Source organism: Thalassophryne amazonica, chromosome 1, assembly GCF_902500255.1.
Source record: "Thalassophryne amazonica chromosome 1, fThaAma1.1, whole genome shotgun sequence".
NCBI lineage: Eukaryota > Metazoa > Chordata > Actinopteri > Batrachoidiformes > Batrachoididae > Thalassophryne > Thalassophryne amazonica.
Window position 1 is genome coordinate 38279388 of NC_047103.1, and position 19945 is coordinate 38299332.

The 19945-nt window shown below is 39.0% G+C and overlaps 1 protein-coding gene across 4 annotated transcripts in view; it reads left to right on the forward strand.

The window, feature by feature from the left end:
* lmbr1 (limb development membrane protein 1) overlaps positions 1 to 19945 on the forward strand; it is a 142311-nt gene that overhangs the window by 54639 nt on the left and 67727 nt on the right. For all 4 annotated transcript variants that reach the window (XM_034168273.1, XM_034168287.1, XM_034168264.1 and 1 more), the window contains 4 exons: positions 13954 to 14080; positions 14195 to 14263; positions 14356 to 14420; positions 14746 to 14818. In XM_034168273.1, the coding sequence (XP_034024164.1) occupies positions 13954 to 14080; positions 14195 to 14263; positions 14356 to 14420; positions 14746 to 14818 (334 nt within the window). The remainder of the gene's footprint in view (positions 1 to 13953; positions 14081 to 14194; positions 14264 to 14355; positions 14421 to 14745; positions 14819 to 19945) is intronic.

Sequence of the window (19945 nt, forward strand, 5' to 3'; positions counted from 1 at the left end):
AATGTAATTGTAGGCGTAGGGTGAGGGTGTTTGCATTGTAAATCAGTGCTGCACCAACATTATCTTTAAGGGGAGACAATTGGACTTTTTATGTTTGCCATTGACTTGTAATGTAGAGGTTGAACATTTTGTTAATTGAAGGATTTCATCACAAAATATTTGCTACCACATTGTAGTCATCTCCCGTGGCAGAGCAGTGGGGTGTGTCATTTTGTAATGTTTCCTTTGTTGAGATGGGATATGAGATATCATTGAAAATGCTTTAGAAAATCTGCAAACACTGCTGGGGTATTAAAATCTGGAACAGCCTTCAAAAATAATGTAACAGTTAATGAAAAGTCTAGAAAGCAGACTGAATTACCGACTTAAGGCTGACAGTTTGTGTGACATATTTTGATTTTGTGTCAGTGATTTTGTTTTATTTGCTAGTTGTGGAAAAGTGAATAATCTGCAGTATCTAAAAAAAAAAACATTTTATACACACACACACATACATATATATATATATATATATATATATATATATATATATATATATATATATATATATATATATATATATATATATATCTTATCACATTAGACTTGGGCTGATACAGATACATCAGGGCATGATACATAAACAGACATAATATTTATCACATATTACAACAAAAATAAAGAACAATAATCATACACATGAATTGTGTAGAACGAATAACACAGGTAAATCATGTAAATTATGGAATGTTCTTATGTCTCTATAAAGTCATGAGCGTCCTCTTCACTGGTGTCTCACAGCTTCAGTATGTGACTCAAGTTGTAGAATTCTCCCTGCTAGGGAGGCTAAAACTCTCTCACCTTGATCAGACGTCTTGGTTGAATGAAATGATCTGGATCCTTTTTCAGGATCCTGCACTTGTCACCAGGGTAACACAAAATGGGGGTGTGCCATTGATGGGGCTGAGAAATGGGGGCTCCTGATAAGATGAAAAGCGGAGCGATACAAAGCCTGGTATTTTCAGTGTCTTTTTTTTTTGTATCGCCTTATTTACAATTTGTATCACCCTGATTTTATTGCCACAGTTTCTAGGGCAGTAAAATTGATAGGACAGGTGTATGATTTATCAGCCCTATTTTTTCTTGTATCTCATGAGGGCTGGTTTACAAGTACAGGGCAGATTTCTGTTGTAATATATGATATATAAAAATTGGGGCTTCATGGAAAATTATGGCACTTGTAAAAAGAAAGTGGCAAATAATGTTTTTATTCTGCCTTTTATTCGGATTTGTTACTACTTCAAATCCAAAGAAGAGCTTGTCTGTTGTCAAAGCGGCAGCAGGTGCAGAGTCCTTGCCCTCTCCCTGACTCACACCACTGACTGTAACTGCCACCGCAGAAAGCTCATTAACCACGAAAGTCTGAATCTGGTCTTCGCCTAGTGCCACATCCTGACAAGCCTTTCCAATGAGGCCATTGGTTGCAAAGGCTTCAACACTGCTGCATCGGCCCCATTGATTTAAGGCTTGATCCCTTGTCGCCCCCTCCCCAACCTCCTAAAATAAAACTTCAAAAGGATAGACTAATAATCGAGTTGTAAGGCTCTGCGAACTTCCTTGTTTAATTGATTACGCCCCCCCCCCCCCCCCCCCCCCCAAAAAGAGTCTGGGGTTTCGTGTTCCAAACGTTCATAAAGTTTCAACAACGTGATGGCACAATAGAGCCTTACAAAATAGAAGGGAAAGATTTTCTTTTAATACACTTCTATTCTCTGTCACAGCTTGAAACCTCCCTGGTTTATGTCCCTTCTGGTAAAAGAACATAAAAATTAGTCTGTACTACAGTGTATGGTGGTTATTTTCTTTTTCAACTCACTAATTCATTTTGGTCTGATTTCTTCAGTGGAGAGTAGGCACTGATGTGTAGGAATGAGGCCAAGGACTTTTTCTTTCTTATTCTTTTTAATATAATTGACAGTTGTTTTTGTTTGGTTTTTTGTTACTAATGTCTAAATTTGCTCAGAGTGCTGCTCATTGCTGATCTGAGCACCCACAAATATAGTGCACACTGCGCACAGGGTGGTGACATTTCTGTTTTTCCTTTATTTAAAAAAAAAAAAAAAAAAAAAAAAAGGTTCCCAGCACAGTCAGAGGAATGTAAAAGCACTGATCTGACGTTTTATCATGTGTGATTATCCCTTTCTCCAATAACAGCATTAGACTGCAGTGTCATAAGGTTTTATGTGCTATTTTAACCTCCTGGACTAATGTTACGGCAGTGAGAGGTCCTTGTGACTGCGGAAATGAAGTGAATGATGAATTTCACTGCTAACGTTGTAAGTCAGCCTTTTCATGTGGCTGTATTTACTTTTGACGATGTACTAAAAGATGGCACCAATATAGAGATGGAAATGTGTATGCTTTTTAATGTTAATTGTTGAGCTCCTCAGAGGCTCTGTCACCTCAGTGATTAATAGTTTAACAAATTGTCCAAATTGTGGATGAATCAGTGTGACTTAAGGGTCTTAATGTCAGATGTTGTGATGGAGCTTTATTTCCTGCTATAAAATGTCCTGCTTTACTGCTGTGTTTTTAAATTTGTACATAAGAGCTGCATCACTGAGGCTGCTAAGAACATTTCATCGACACATTCATTGTTCTGTTTGTGTTTTCAGTACCAGTGTACCATGTACTTGTCATTCAATTTGTCTCAATGTTGCGTAGAACTGAAACAGTCTGCAAATTAATAATTTCCTTAATTGACAGAAAAGCATCAATCAGCTATCTTCATCAGTTACTCAGTTGCATAGTTTGCATATTTCAACTGTCAATTTTTAGAATTTCATACTTCTGTAATCATAAATTGAATATTGAGTATTTTGTAGTGAAGGTTGACTAATCCAAGCAATGCAAGGCAACTCATGGCTGAGATTCCCCTGCCAACAGGAACTGAAGCATTCACGTATAACACACACAATCCAGAAAAGAAGAGGGGTACAAACTCAGACTGCTTGCCATGCTGTATGGCCTGAACATTTATAGGGAAGAGACAAGCTGTAGATGATTATGCATGTAAATTTCAGAATCGGACCGATATTAAACATTGTTCAGCAATGATATAATGAGAAGACTCCACATTGTTTGATGTGGCTGTGTTGTAAAACTTCTGACTGATAGATGGGCCAAACTTCCATAGAGTGAGTAAACCTCATATATGGTTATGTATATGAATTTTGGAATGAATTGGATAAGGTGTTCATAAGTTGTAGTGTTGAAAGAAAAACGTGACACACACTCACAGGGTGCGATTCAGTATCTCACATGGCTGGCGGGTGAATAATACAGACATCACTTTATTGCAACGTTTTTATGAAAATGGCTACAGCCCTCTATGACTGCACTATATATAGTTCAGTACTGGTAATAACTTTTTTTACCCCAACGTTCAGTGAAATTGGTCTGTACACAGCCAGCATACTTTATTGTTGTTGCTGTTGTTTTTATTTATTTATTTATTTATTCTGCATATTATGCCTCATGTTGCTTTTACTGCTTTTGCAATATCGATTAGATGGAAAAAAATGTAATATATGCTGTGTGTTTTACCTCTGAGTGGGGAGATAGGTCACAAAAATCTATGCATATGCTCCCCAAAGCTCTTTTTGTCTAACTTTAAAGCCCCTTGTATGGGGTAAGAATGGTTGGTCAGGTGGCAGTTATCTCCTCTGCACCACCAGCAGATGGCATTGTAATAATGATGCTGTCTTGAGCATCTTTAATGGGATTTTCCTACACTGTGAGGATGTCAACAGAATGCTTTAACACTGTTACTTATATCAAGGGAATGAAATCATCTTAATTTTGCTTGAACTCTATCCTGAAGCTATATTTTACGTAGACATTTTAATTCATCACTTACTGGGTTGTATTTTCTGATCTGTTTTGCAAAGCCTAAGTTAGTTTTAGTTTATCACCTGTAGATCTGAAATTGATTTTTTATTTTTGTGCCATACAGCCAGTAAGAGTTCTCAGAGATTATTGTAAACAAGCAACAGTGGCTGCAAGAAACTGTGATTAGCATCAAGACTACTGGCTTGATTAATGCACACTTTGTCCAAACTAATCATAACACGTTGCCAGCATGAGTCTGAGGAAATTTACTAAAAAAAAAAAATAAAAAATGTGATGGTCTTAACCTTGCAGTGTTGATGCAAAAAAAAAAAAAAAATCATAGGCATAATACGCCAACTTCCATGTAATATGGAGATTTTTGCAGCTGTAATATGACCCCTCGCAGACTGGACGACTGGGACTTGACTCTTCAGGGTCCTGGGCACACAGGGTTGATGGCTCCAGTGTCAGACTGTGCATGAATGAACTGGTGGTCATTTACAGTCATCTGGCATGTTACAGCTGTATTAAAACATGAGTGTCACTGGTCCTCACCTTTATCTAGCAAAACCCAAAATTTCAAAGCTGAATTTACAGTAATTTCTGAAGAGATGCTGACAGAAACTTTCCTGACTGAATCAAATTTGATGAGCAGCTTTTAGAATAAACCATATAATATGAAAATTGTGCATGTAATGACCAGTATTGCCTCACAGCTAACAATCTTCTGGTCTTGCACACAGTATTGAAAAGTGTTTGATCCTGAAACAAGTTGGAACGAGTCTGACCCCCCGACTGACCCAGCACAGGGCCAACAGGTTTCATCTGGTAGTTAAAGAAACTCCTCATCAATCTCATCCTAAGCCCTAACCCGCTGTTGATGAGAAGTGTGTTTATTGTGGAGGGAGAGTGGGGGAAATTGTCTGGCCGAGAAAACCCACGTAGTGTTACTAAGATACTCGTCTTTGTTGGCACTTCACAATGGAGGCCTGGATATTTATTTCAAATCTCTTGCACATGCAGACATTTTTCCCAGGGCTTCTTTTGGGCAGGGCTAGCCGGAGAATATAAAGTGGTGTTTACATACCTTCCTTTAAGGTCACAATGTCTCCCTAAAGCTGCCTGTTACAATGTTCGTTTCCATGGCAACATATTAGTTTGAGCTGGGAATTTAAAAAAGAACAAGCAAGCTTCTCAGGATTGTTTTTCCCCTTCCTCTCAACACTTTTTACACTCTTAAGTGATGACATTTGAAATTTAAATGATTCTACACCAGATTTTCAGATGTTCACTTTTTTTTTTCAAAGGGAAGTGAGTAGCTTGTGTCATAATGCTTAAACAGAATTCCTACGACTTGGTTATGCAAGCTTAATTAGTGCAGACTGTTATGTTGACTACTTATGTTGTGTACTTTGTTGACAAAGGCCAGGTTTCTGTCAGTGATTCTTTTAAGACTTATCAGTGTAACACCTTTCTGTCAGCATAACAGGCTGTCACTGTAGGATGGCAAATAAAACCTGGCAACCATGAGAAATACTGAAGCAGCCTCCTTCCTTAAAATTACCCTTTTTCGGACTCATTTGGTGAGTCGGTTATAGAGGCTGCAGTGAAACAGCATGGCCTCTTTCAAAGAGTTACAGTTCACATCCTAAACGTCTTCTTGCTTAAGTAGAACATTCACAGTGAAGCCCCCCTCCGCGTGCTTCAGTGATACGATGTGATGCTGATCATTTTCCATTCCTGTGTCTTCAGGCTTCATTAAGTCTTATTAAGCGTCTTTAGAAGTCCATTCTCCAGCTTTCCAGGGGAGTGTCCACTTCCTCTGCTTTCTGTCTTTGACACGGTCTTTGCACTGTGGTCGACCGGTTGAAGGATACGCTAATAAGGTCTTTGGGCATCTGGCATGTTTTTAGCAAAGAGGGCAGTCATGTTGCTGTGGTGCGAAAAGAAACTTGCTCCCCCCCCACCACCACCACCACCCCCTTTACCTACACTCTTGGCCCTTGTTCCACACGCCCCTGACAGCGAGCAGAAGGATGGTCCGCGGGATGATTCGTGCCACCGCTTGCTGACCCGCTAAGGATTGATAGTGGCTGCAAAAAAGCTCCTGCATCACCTCATTCTTCCTTTGCTCTCTCTGTCTTTATCTCGGTCTTTTCACCTTTTCCTCACCAAAATCTGAAATGGTGCTTTGAAAATGTCTTCCCCTCTCTCATGCGGTGCTACGCAGTGGCATTCTCTGCAGAAGAAAGTCACCCAAAGTAACAGATTGTGTTTTCCTATAGCACAAAATACACAAAATCTTAACTACGTCCCTTTCCTCTATGGCTTTGTTAAACTGCTTGATTTTGAGGTTGGTTTACTTGGATGGTTGTCTGTGTACGGGAACCTGTGTTACTTTTCTATTCACTACATGCATTTCCAGGAAATCTTTTTTTTAAGCAGAGCTGCAGTTAACCACCCTGTATGTTTGTGTGAAGATTGGGCAATGCTTAATATTTCAGAGCTTCTATATTTAGAGATGGTTACACATTTAGAATGACAAAAATAGAAAATTTCTGCAGGCGCGCTGGATACAAAAGAACATTTTCTTCACCCCACCTCCTTCAACAGTTGACACTTTATCTCTGATCAGTGGTGATGAAGATATTTGTTGGATTTTCCTATTTTTAAAACATAATTCTAACTACAACAAAGCTTTTTTTTTTTTCTGCAGAGAGCGTTAGCCCTCACTCACCTCTTGTGGTGAGGAACAAACAATTTTTTTCTTGTAAGAATAATTGATGGTGACAACTTTCATTGGGCAATACCATGTACGCAGATGGGTTGACAAAAGACTGACGTTTGCATCTCTTACACAAATGAATCCTGTCTTACACGTCGGATTTTTCTTGCACCAAAGTAGGAACCAGGGATGATAGTCCGGATGTGACAAGCATTGCTTTTGCCCTCAGTGATCTGAATGGGTAATGATTTGAGTGTTATAAATGATTGAGAGACCTACCTATAGGGAATACACCTTCAGCATGGCATGGGCAGTTTTTAAGGTGGACTGATGTACTTGAGCAAATGTACATCCTGCCTGAGGTTTCTTTTCATCCTGATGCATCCTTAAGACGGCGCGTGTGGGACGTGGCTGATGTCTCTGAAAGCATTCCTCTCTCACCTCTCCTAGCTCGAGGGAATGAGATGTGCTCAGACGTTGACTTCTCTCCTCCACCAGTATTGCTCTTTATCACTCCCCATCTTCTACTTGAATGATTTGCCCACTGCCCAGTTCAGCTGATCTTCAAGATTTCATCTAGTTCACAAAATAATGCAAGGCACTTGACAGTATTATTGATGCAAGATTTGTGGCTCTAATTTTTTAGTATTTGTGTTTAAAATAGTTATTAATGAGACAGGAGCACACACATCTATACTCCTTTTTAGTATGTCTTATTGATATGTGAATCTGTTTTATTCATAATGTATTCCTTACTTAGATTTCATGCTGCCTACAAATGTGATGAGGTGCACATGATGTCCATAATGTTACCAGCTGAATAACTGCAGTGTTCCTCTTGGCCACATTGGGGCACTCCAGACCCTGCTCACTTTCTGTTGTGATAGAAAATTCTGCATTCACTGAGGTTTTAATAATATAGCTGTTAAAGGAGGGAAGGGATGCAACATGAAGTGAAATTATGTCGACTATGTCAATAAACCAGGACAGTTTGTGTTTCAAAATTAAAAAAAAATTAAGGATTGAATTTGCGTGTACTGTAAGAACTGACTTGGGTAGAAGGAATCGTAGTTCTGGTTACATAGGAAATGGGAGATTCTTTCATTAGTGACTTGCATTGTAGTGTAATAATGGAAGTCTGCAGTGATAGGGGCTACAACACTTCCAAATCAAGACAACGCTAGTGAATGTAGAAAACATCCACAAATACAAAAAACATTTGCATCAATTCAACAAATGGTAGTTGTATCAAAAAACATCTTGCAAATTGAAAAATGATTCCAAATATACACTATGCCAACTTAACAGCACATATTACAGTTTAATTTGATTCTGTATCTTCTGCAAATTCAGACAACACACAAAAACACACTCACTTTGTAGAGTTTCACAAAACAACAAGCACTAAACAAAAGTCTCTGCCCCTGGTGACTTTAACTGACTTCTACTCTTCAGTGCATTGTGAATAAAAATATAAAATGTGGAAAATATAGGTAACCAAGGTTGGGTAGGATTACTTTGAAAGAATACATGTGGATTACATGTATGTATGTACATACATTTGGATTACTTGTAATCTGATTACTTTTGGATTACATTTCAAAGTAATCCTACCCAACCTGGAAGGTAACATAAGAGTAAAATCACAAATAAGTAAAAATGCATTCTCTACCTGGTTCTGCCAACCAGGTAGAGAACTGAAAAGTCCGTCAGTTAAAGTTCTCCAGGCAGAAACCGCTGTTGGTGTTGCGAGTACTTCAGTATTGTTGTTACGACTTCCATTGCATTGTGACACTTTGCAAAGTATTTCTGGGTGCATAGTGTGAATTCACAGCCGATATATCATAAAGTTAAATTGTTGCATGTTTTGTAGGTTATATTTATTTGTGTTCTCTGTGTTAGCAAGCATTTTGTTTTCAACTTGCAGCACTTTTTTAAGTGACTACCTGTTGTGCAGTTTATGCAGATGTTCTTTTGCATTTGTGTTTTGTGCTTTAGCTAGTTGTTGTCTTAACAACGATGTGTTGTGGCCCCTATCAGCCACTGTAGTACTCTGTACCATAGTGAAGTATGCTCAAGAAGGGGGGGACGAAGAATTAAAAAAGAAAAAAGTCAGGCCTGTCTGATTTAATCAGTAAAATTAAAAACACTTACATGCTATAAATGTGTTTTATGATTAACAGGGGGAACGTTCAAAGAGAGACCCCCTTCATGTACTTGTTGGCAAATGCTGAACAGCAACTGCACAACCACTATGTTAGCTGGTAACAAATTGCTCATATGTATCCAATTTAAGCAAAGCTCAAAATGCGGAGAGCCCTTGTTAGCTTGCGCCTGGTAGCCAACCTGACATGTATGTAAGAATGCCTATCTATCTTACAGTGTGAGACAGCTTGGGTCACCAGCAGGGGGGAAATGGAAACTGTGTGAACAAGTAGAGGACGACTTTATTATCCACTCAGCAGTTTGTGACCCGGAAAACCCAAATTACCCCAAAACCCTCTAGTCTGCGTGGCCTGGGACACGGCCATGGTAAAGGACTAGCTAATCGACCCCAGATGGGAGGCCTGTGCTTGATCGCAGACAGTAGCTGACCCAGCCAGGCTTCGTGCTCCCTACATCACCCGCCCCCTTCCCCTGTTTAATTTCACCTCAGTCACCACTAGTCCCTGTGAGTCCCGCTTTATGGGGCACAATGTATATGTATAAAGTGTTATTTTACACAGTGGGTTTTTATGTTGTGTTTTTGTGATGTGTATGGAAATTAATCTATGCTGTATGTGCAGGGCAGATTGCAAGGAAGAGGGAGATGTTCCTTTATAAATCCTGTTTAAAAAAGGTGTCACGCATGGCTTTGCAGTCCAGTATAATGAGCACTTATGTCATTCATGTGATTGTTGAATGCATGAGCCACATTGTGATATATCCAAGGTTGGGTAGGATTACTTTGAAAAAATACATTTGGATTACATGTATGTATGTACATACATTTGGATTACTTGTAATCTGATTACTTTTGGATTTCATTTCAAAGTAATCTTACCCAACCCTGGATATATCTGCAATATTCTCAGCCTTATTTATTACAGAGCAAACACAAAGTTACTTCTCCCTGCAAATTAGTGCTAGTGGTGCTAATATACAAATTAAATAATATTTACATTTCGCTCAACAGAAATACTGGAGCACTGACTTCTTAGTACAGTTATTTAAACACACAGCAAGCCATATTATACTGGATATTTGCTAGCACATTAGCTGTGTCACTCAAAGTAACCATCTGCCTAATTACAACTTTCTTAAAATAGCTTATGGCACACGACGATTCTTGAACAAAGGGGAATAAAGTAAAAGTAAAGTCCCTTCGGCTGCTCACTTGTTTGCACTCGGGGTCACCACAGCAAATCCAAGGTGGATCTGCATGTTGAATTGGCACAGGTTTTACGCCGTATGCCCTTCCTGACGCAACTCCACATTACATGGAGAAACGTGGAGGGGTGGGATTTGAACCCGGAGCCTTCTGAACTGAAACCAAGTGCATTAACCACTTGGCAAAAAAAAAGTCACAATTCGTTGAGAAAAGGTGGATGAAAGAGCTTTATCACCGAATAGCCTGCGAAGCAAGAGAGCAAAAGGGACGAAACAGGAACTAAACAAAACCAAAGCTAACAATCTCGACGCTTTAAACAAAACGCGCCTGGAGCCACAGCTGGAGCAGTGTGTGTCTGCATCAAGATCTGAGTCCTGTAGAGATCTGTGCGCACGTCGGTGGACCCACCTGCTTTGGTTCCTCGTCCAAAACAAAAGAGGGATCATCTCCTTCATCATCAGAATCCTCACTGTCTGACGACACGCTGCGCACTCCATCTTGATCCAATTAAAAAAAAACAAAAAAAAAAACTGGTGTGCCGTGGTCACTGCTGTATCAATGTATTACGTTACTAAGATATATATATAGAGAGAGAGATTTATAACAGAAAACTGTCCAAATGGGGAATAAATATGTGTAAAGATGATTGAATATATCAGAGCAGTAAATTGATCAGTCAGCATTGACTCACGTGCGCTTATTTCCACCAGCTGCAGCTGATCCACAATATGAATTCTGCCTTCCAGAACAGCTCTTTATATCATCATTTGAATTATCTGCCTGTTGCCACATGTACAGAAGGGCTGGATTGTCATTCCTACACTCATATTGTTATATTTAATAACAAAAATAAGCGCATGCAGGACCTGCAGCTGTCGCTTCACTGCATTCAAGTACTGTCGGAAATTAGACAACTTTTTTGTTGTTTCATGTTCAGTTGCTTGTGGCAAAATAATTAATTGTATCCTAGGGTGGTTCAAAAAAATAAAAGTTGGAAATTCATTACTCTCACCCCTTCATTTTATGATGCTTTGGGAAAAAAGAAAGCCTGCCAAATATTTTTGTCATACATTAATATTTAGAGGTAGCACATCATAGCTGAAGGTTGTAAATATATCAGTTATCGCTGCCCGAGTGCCCGTGTAATAGGTTATCCATTATCCAGTATCTAATCACATCACTTATAAAGAGGATAGAAGTTAACCATCTGAGTGTAACTAAAGTATAATTTTATATTCAATTTAAAACTATACCTGGGTTTAAATATTTCTCACAAACATACTTTCAAAAATGTTATTTTAGGCTACAAGCTGAAAATTTTGCTTCAATTCACAGCTTCTTTTCTTTCAGATCTTTGGTGATGGTGAATCTAACATGAGATAAATGTAAAAAGAGACACTTGCTGACTTAACATGCTTAACCATTAACTGGAAACTTCAGTAAAACATGTCAGCTACTAGAAGTAGAACATTTGTATACCTTATTGGTTCCACCGACTGAAATAAAGGGAAACAAATTGCCCTCAAATGGGCAAATACTCAAGGTATTTTTCTTCAAACACACTGATTTGAAGAAAACTGTCCATGCTGCTGCTGTAACCTCTATAGATGTGGCAATTCCTTTTTGGGAGAGAGCTAGAATCCCACTGAGGGCAAAGCAGCATCTGATCACAAAGTTAGAAAAGGTGTTCGGAAAATGGAAAACATTGGAAAAAGACCAAGAATCGCAATACAGACAAGCAGAAGAAAGATGAAACAGTGTTTTGTGAATCTTTGGAGGACTTGTTTGACATGGCACATCAGGATGTCCTAACAGTGATAAAGTTTGAAGATGACAGACAGTTCCTACTTGCTCAGCGAGAGAAAGGTAGAAGGGGATGCATGGCAGGCATAGATAAAATACAAACTGCCAAAGAACAAAGAGCAGAAAAAAGGAAAGCTGCAGAAGCAAAATACGTACAAAGAGAAACTGGAGGAGCCTGGACCATCTAATGCAGACCTGGGCAAACTGCGGCCCGGGGGCCACATGCGGCCCTTTGCATGTCTCTGTCTGGCCCTCATGAGGTCTGTGATTATTATTACATATAGTAAAAATGTCAAACTTGTGTTGCAAATCATTAGAGAGGTTTATTTAGGTATATTTACATATTATTACAATAATAAAAACGACCTATAAAAGCTATTAAATAGGTAATTTTTTTGTAAAATTTGTAATGGGAGACAGCTGAGTTATCAATGGTGTGGCCCTTGGACATAATTCAGGTTCCCCATGTGGCCCCTTGTAAAAATTAATTGCCCACCCCTGATCTAATGTGTCACTACCTGACACTGTCTCCAGCCAGAGTGAAGAGAACACAGAAAGTCCAGATGAAGAATTTGTTATGCCAGTGCCACAAAAAGCCAGTAAAATTAAAGCTGTTGTAACACCAGGACTTGCAGCAGCATTGGATAGGACCAAAACAACAGACAGAAGTGCCACCTATATTCTGACTGAAACTGCAGCAAGTCTTGGTCATGATGCAAGCAACTTAAATATCATTATCATGTAAAGGATGTTCTCTTATGTTACACAGCTGTATAATTGGTTCTTGTGCTGATTCATACATTTTTGAATATTAAGTACTGCAAGGCATAAAGAATATTATTGTTTGGAGCTAGATCAAAATATATGTGGAAATATATAAAGCATAGACTTATTTAAATTTATCAATAATGAAACAGTATTTCATCAATAAAATGAAAATGCAATGTTTGATTGTTACAAAATCTTCGCTACCCCAGTATGTAGGTATTGTAGGAGCATGATACATGTACGAGAAGAACTGCATCTCACAATTCATGTTTTAGTGTTAACTATTTTATGGGATATGAAAAGATTTGATTTTCCAATGTATTGCCATAATTTCTGTCCTGACATATCAATATTAAACTGACAGAAATAATTTGGAAATATCTGGAAATGACCATACTATATGACAAAGTTATTGCCAGCAAAATCTTTAAGGGCTGTGTGCTACCAGTAAAAATTATTAGAGTTTTATAAAATTGTACATGATGTGTTTTTATGTTAGGTACAACAAATTTAGAGGGTGAGACTTGAAGTTTTTTGAAAAAAATTTTTTGACCATTTTTATGGACCACCCTATTGTATCCACACAAAAGATTATTTCTTCCCTATGTAAGGTGCCTGAGCCCACTGAAGCTGACCCCCACAGATAAAAAAAAAAAAAATCCAAGCAAGCAGGCTGAGTTTGCCGTGTGAAAACATTCAGCTGGTCGAACAAAGTCAAACTAAACACTAACGTTACAAAAACTAAGCAATTAAAAAAAAAATCGACAGAAAAAGAAAAAAGAACGACAGCAAAACGAAATACGGGCAAATTGAGGTTTTCGTTGCCCTTCGTTCAAATTTTTAAACAGTTTAAAAATCCTGACGAAGCGCCAGCTGCAGTTACGAAGCTGAGGGAAGGTTAAACAATACCAACAAAAGTCCATATTTCTTGTTTCGTAGGGCTTTGTTGCCCTTCGTTAAGTGCTGTGTGACTGGGCCATTAAATGGATGAGTTATATAAAATTTTTATTTACCTTTCTCCCCCTTTCCCCATATAGTTGTCATGAATGGGGAAATGCATAATAAATGGGATACCCCCCCTTTATTTATTTGTATTTTTTTTTTATTATTTATTTTTCTTACCAGGCTGTAGACATGCCACTATGCTGTAACATTGTGCCTATTAATGGGGATCATTGGGGATTGGTTTGCTTTTGGAGCTCACCTCAAGCAGCCATTCAAGAAACTGCAGCATTGGCTTCACTTTTCAGCACCATCGTTTGCTGGTTGATTTCACTGAAACTTCACACAGTGGTTGCACCATGTGTAGATGTGTACGAAAGACACTCATTTACAGTCAGACATCTTCAAGATCTGCAGTTCACATCTGATTCCTACTTCATTGCTCTACATTCATTGCATTTTGTTCTTCTGTCAGGGCATTAAGGCACGCATTCTCGAAACCTTTGTGATGCTTTTCCTGCTGGCTTTACTCATCCTCGGCATCGTGTGGGTGGCGTCGGCACTCATTGACAATGATGCAGCTAGTATGGAGTCACTCTATGGTACGTTCTTTAAGGTTAATGTTAAGGTTGTTTGTAAATCTCTTGTTTCATTTTTAAATCTATATTATAAAATATTGTGTTTTAAATATATTTATTTATATATATTTTTTGTAGATCTCTGGGAGTTTTACCTACCATACCTCTACTCCTGTATATCTATGATGGGAGGACTACTTTTGCTTAGTAAGACATTTAATCCCAAACACACCAAAGAGAAGACTGTCAAAAGTAATCAAGCTGACATCTGATCCCACTGTTATGTATCTCCTGTGCAGTGTGCACTCCTGTGGGATTGTCCAGGATGTTCACTGTTGTGGGCCAGTTACTAGTGAAGCCAACTGTAAGTAAGCACTCAGATGAAATATTTACCCAGCTGATTTATTATTAAATCATCAATCATTAAAACATTATTTGGTCAACAAAAAACAGGAAGGGGTTGTAATCCTCTAGATAAAAAGAAGATTGGAAAACAGAATATTTTGTGAAAGGCAACATAGTTGATATGAAGCCATTCTGAAAGATGTCTGTCACAATTATCCATTGTGATGTACAAGAGGACTACAAATACATCACCAACTCATTCTCCCATCTGCCATCTCTCCAGTCCCAGTTTGGGCCTAATTATAACCCATTTCATCTCTTCCCTGTGCCTCCCTCCCCTACAGATCTTGGAGGATCTAGATGAGCAGATTTACTGCATCCATTTGCAGGAGGAAGCCCTTCAGAGGAGATTAAACGGTATGTCTGTGGGAGACGTGTTGGCACATTATAGGAGACGGGAGGGGTCGACTGCCCTATTGGGTGTGATGGAACGCGGCACACTGGAATCAATTAGCATTGAAAACTCAGCCCCACACACACACACACACACAAACACTCAACTGACACTAGCCTTTCCCTTATGCTACCTCTCCTAACCTTCTGCTGAAGAGCAAATCTAGCACTGTGCCAAGGACCATAATTTATGTTGAGAGAAATTTTTAAGAAGCCCTTTAAGGCACTCCAGTGCCACTGTTGATGCCTGTGCAGTGATTGTCTGATTTGATTTTAGGCCTGTAGTGGTATCCTGGATTGTACAGTAGAAATTAAATCTTAAAAACCTTTGATTGGTGTTGTAAATGTACAGTACTTTTTGTTGACATTTGAAGTGAGACCAGGAGCTTTTTAATGCTCCAGACCCCAGAAAAAAGGGTAAGGCAGTTTAAATTATGAGGGCCCGAGTAGGAAAAAGTCCTACGAGGACCCTATTGTAATTGCGCTGTTTATTATTATTATTATTTATTATTATTAGGGCCCGAGTAGGAAAAAGTCCTACGAGGACCCTATTGTAATTGCGCTGTTTATTATTATTATTATTATTATTATTAGGGCCCGAGTAGGAAAAAGTCCTACGAGGACCCTGTTGTAATTGTGCTGTTTATTATTATTATTTATTTATTATTATTATTATTATTAGGGCCTGAGTAGGAAAAAGTCCTACGAGGACCCTATTGTAATTGCGCTGTTTATTATTATTTATTATTATTATTATTAGGGCCCGAGTAGGAAAAAGTCCTACGAGGACCCTATTGTAATTGTGCTGTTTATTATTAGTGTTATTTTTTTTTTTTAGTATATTAGTATATTTATTTTAGTATATTATAAAATTAATAATGAATCGGTGTGTAACTTTGCAAAAACAATGTCGGACTCTGTAGTTTTCTCTGGGCCCCTCCCCAGTTGGACCGGGAGTGACATGTTTAGCCGCATGTTCTCCCTGAATTGCTGGCTGTCTGAGTGGTGGGCTTCATAGATAATTGGCAAAGGTTCTGGGGAAAACCTGGTCTTGTTAGGAGAGACGGCATCCATCCCACTTTGGATGGAGCAGCTCTCATTTCTAGAAATCTGGCCAATTTTCTTAAATCCTCCAAACCGTGACTACCCAGGATTGGGACCAGGAAGCAGAGTTGTAGTCTTACACACCTCTCTGCAGCTTCTCTCCCCCTGCCATCCCCTCATTACCCCATCCCCGTAGAGACGGTGCCTGCTCCCAGACCACCAGTAACCAGCAAAAATCTATTTAAGCATAACTGCACCACAGACTAAAACAGTTAAATGTGGTCTATTAAACATTAGATCTCTCTCTTCTAAGTCCCTGTTAGTAAATGATATAATAATTGATCAACATATTGATTTATTCTGCCTAACAGAAACCTGGTTACAGCAGGATGAATATGTTAGTTTAAATGAGTCAACACCCCCGAGTCACACTAACTGCCAGAATGCTCGTAGCACGGGCCAAGGCGGAGGATTAGCAGCAGTCTTCCACTCCAGCTTATTAATTAATCAAAAACCCAGACAGAGCTTTAATTCATTTGAAAGCTTGACTCTTAGTCTTGTCCATCCAAATTGGAAGTCCCAAAAACCATTTTTATTTGTTGTTATCTATCGTCCACCTGGTCGTTACTGCGAGTTTCTCTGTGAATTTTCGGACCTTTTGTCTGACTTAGTGCTTAGCTCAGATAAGATAATTATAGTGGGCGATTTTAACATCCACACAGATGCTGAGAATGACAGCCTCAACTCTGCATTTAATCTATTGTTAGACTCGATTGGCTTTGCTAATGTAAATGAGTCCACCCACCACTTTAATCATACCTTAGATCTTGTTCTGACTTATGGTATGGAAATTGAAGATTTAACAGTATTCCCTGAAAAACCCCTTCTGTCTGATCATTTCTTAATAACATTTACATTTACTCTGATGGACTACCCAGCAGTGGGGAATAAGTTTCATTACAGTAGAAGTCTTTCAGAAAGCGCTGTAACTAGGTTTAAGGATATGATTCCTTCTTTATGTTCTCCAATGCCATATACCAACACAGGGCAGAGTAGCTGCCTAAACTCTGTGAGTGAGATAGATTATCTTGTCAGTAGTTTTATAGTTTTATATATGCTCTGTATGCACCACTCTGCATTTAATCATTAGTGATCGATCTCTGCTCCCCTCCACAGCATGTCTTTTTCCTGGTTCTCTCCCTCAGCCCCAACCAGTCCCAGCAGAAGACTGCCCCTCCCTGAGCCTGGTTCTGCTGGAGGTTTCTTCCTGTTAAAAGGGAGTTTTTCCTTCCCACTGTAGCCAAGTGCTTGCTCACAGGGGGTCGTTTTGACCGTTGGGGTTTTACATAATTATTGTATGGCCTTGCCTTACAATATAAAGCGCCTTGGGGCAACTGTTTGTTGTGATTTGGCGCTATATAAAAAAAATTGATTGATTGATTGATATCCTCATTGAGGACAACTTTGGATGCTGTAGCTCCTCTGAAAAAGAGAGCTTTAAATCAGAAGTGCCTGACTCCGTGGTATAACTCACAAACTTGCAGCTTAAAGCAGATAACCCGTAAGTTGGAGAAGAAATGGCGTCTCACTAATTTAGAAGATCTTCACTTAGCCTGGAAAAAGAGTCTGTTGCTCTATAAAAAAGCCCTCCGTAAAGCTAGGACATCTTACTACTCATCACTAATTGAAGAAAATAAGAACAACCCCAGGTTTCTTTTCAGCACTGTAGCCAGGTGGACAAAGAGTCAGAGCTCTATTGAGCCGAGTATTCCTTTAACTTTAACTAGTAATGACTTAATGACTTTCTTTGCTAATAAAATTTTAACTATTAGAGAAAAAATTACTCATAACCATCCCAAAGACATATCGTTCTCTTTGGCTGCTTTCAGTGATGCCGGTATTTGGTTAGACTCTTTCTCTCCGATTGTTCTGTCTGAGTTATTTTCATTAGTTACTTTCTCCAAACCATCAACATGTCTGTTAGACCCCATTCCTACCAGGCTGCTCAAGGAAGCCCTACCATTAATTAATGCTTCGATCTTAAATATGATCAATCTTTATTAGTTGGCTATGTACCACAGGCTTTTAAGGTGGCAGTAATTAAACCATTACTTAAAAAGCCATCACTTGACTCAGCTATCTTAGCTAATTATAGGCCAATCTCCAACCTTCCTTTTCTCTCAAAAATTTTTGAAAGGGTAGTTGTAAAACAGCTAACTGATCATCTTCAGAGGAATGGTCTATTTGAAGAGTTTCAGTCAGGTTTTAGAATTCATCATAGTACAGAAACAGCATTAGTGAAGGTTACAAATGATCTTCTTATGGCCTCAGACAGTGGACTCATCTCTGTGCTTGTTCTGTTAGACCTCAGTACTGCTTTTGATAGTGTTGACCTTAAAATTTTATTACAGAGATTAGAGCATGCCATAGGTATTAAAGGCACTGCGCTGCGGTGGTTTGAATCATATTTATCTAATAGATTACAATTTGTTCATGTAAATGGAGAATCTTCTTCACAGACTAAGGTTAATTATGGAGTTCCACAAGGTTCTGTGCTAGGACCAATTTTATTAACTTTATACATGCTTCCATTAGGCAGTATTATTAGATAACATTGCTTAAATTTTCATTGTTATGCAGATGATACCCAGCTTTATCTATCCATGAAGCCAGAGGATACACACCAGTTAGCTAAACTGCAGGATTGTCTTACAGACATAAAGACATGGATGACCTCTAATTTCCTGCTTTTAAACTCAGATAAAACTGAAGTTATTGTACTTGGCCCCACAAATCTTAGAAACATGGTGTCTAACCAGATCCTTACTCTGGATGGCATTACCCTGACCTCTAGTAATACTGTGAGAAATCTTGGAGTCATTTTTGATCAGGATATGTCATTCAATGCGCATATTAAACAAATATGTAGGACTACTTTTTTGCATTTGCGCAATATCTCTAAAATTAGAAAGGTCTTGTCTGAGAGTGATGCTGAAAAACTAATTCATGCATTTATTTCCTCTAGGCTGGACTATTGTAATTCTTTATTATCAGGTTGTCCTAAAAGTTCCCTGAAAAGCCTTCAGTTAATTCAAAATGCTGCAGCTAGAGTGCTGACAGGGACTAGAAGGAGAGAGCATATCTCACCCATATTGGCCTCTCTTCATTGGCTTCCTGTTAATTCTAGAATAGAATTTAAAATTCTTCTTCTTACTTATAAGGATTTGAATAATCAGGTCCCATCTTATCTTAGGGACCTCATAGTACCATATCACCCCAATAGAGCGCTTCGCTCTCAGACTGCAGGCTTACTTGTAGTTCCTAGGGTTTGTAAGAGTAGAATGGGAGGCAGAGCCTTCAGCTTTCAGGCTCCTCTCCTCTGGAACCAGCTCCCAATTCGGATCAGGGAGACAGACACCCTCTCTACTTTTAAGATTAGGCTTAAAACTTTCCTTTTTTGCTAAAGCTTATAGTTAGGGCTGGATCAGGTGACCCTGAACCATCCCTTAGTTATGCTGCTATAGACGTAGACTGCTGGGGGGTTCCCATGATGCACTGAGTGTTTCTTTCTCTTTTTGCTCTGAATGCACCACTCTGCATTTAATCATTAGTGATTGATCTCTGCTCCCCCCCACAGCATGTCTTTTTCCTGGTTCTCTCCCTCAGCCCCAACCAGTCCCAGCAGGAGACTGCCCCTCCCTGAGCCTGGTTCTGCTGGAGGTTTCTTCCTGTTAAAAGGGAGTTTTTCCTTCCCACTGTCGCCAAGTGCTTTCTGACAGGGGGTCGTTTTGACCGTTGGGGTTTTTCCGTAATTATTGTATGGCTTTGCCTTACAATATAAAGCGCCTTGGGGCAACTGTTTGTTGTAATTTGGCGCTATATAAATAAAATTGATTTGATTTGATTTGGGCCCGAGTAGGAAAAAGTCCTACGAGGACCCTATTGTAATTGCGCTGTTAATTAGGGCCCGAGTAGGAAAAAGTCCTACGAGGACCCTATTGTAATTGCGCTGTTTATTATTATTAGGGCCCGAGTAGGAAAAAGTCC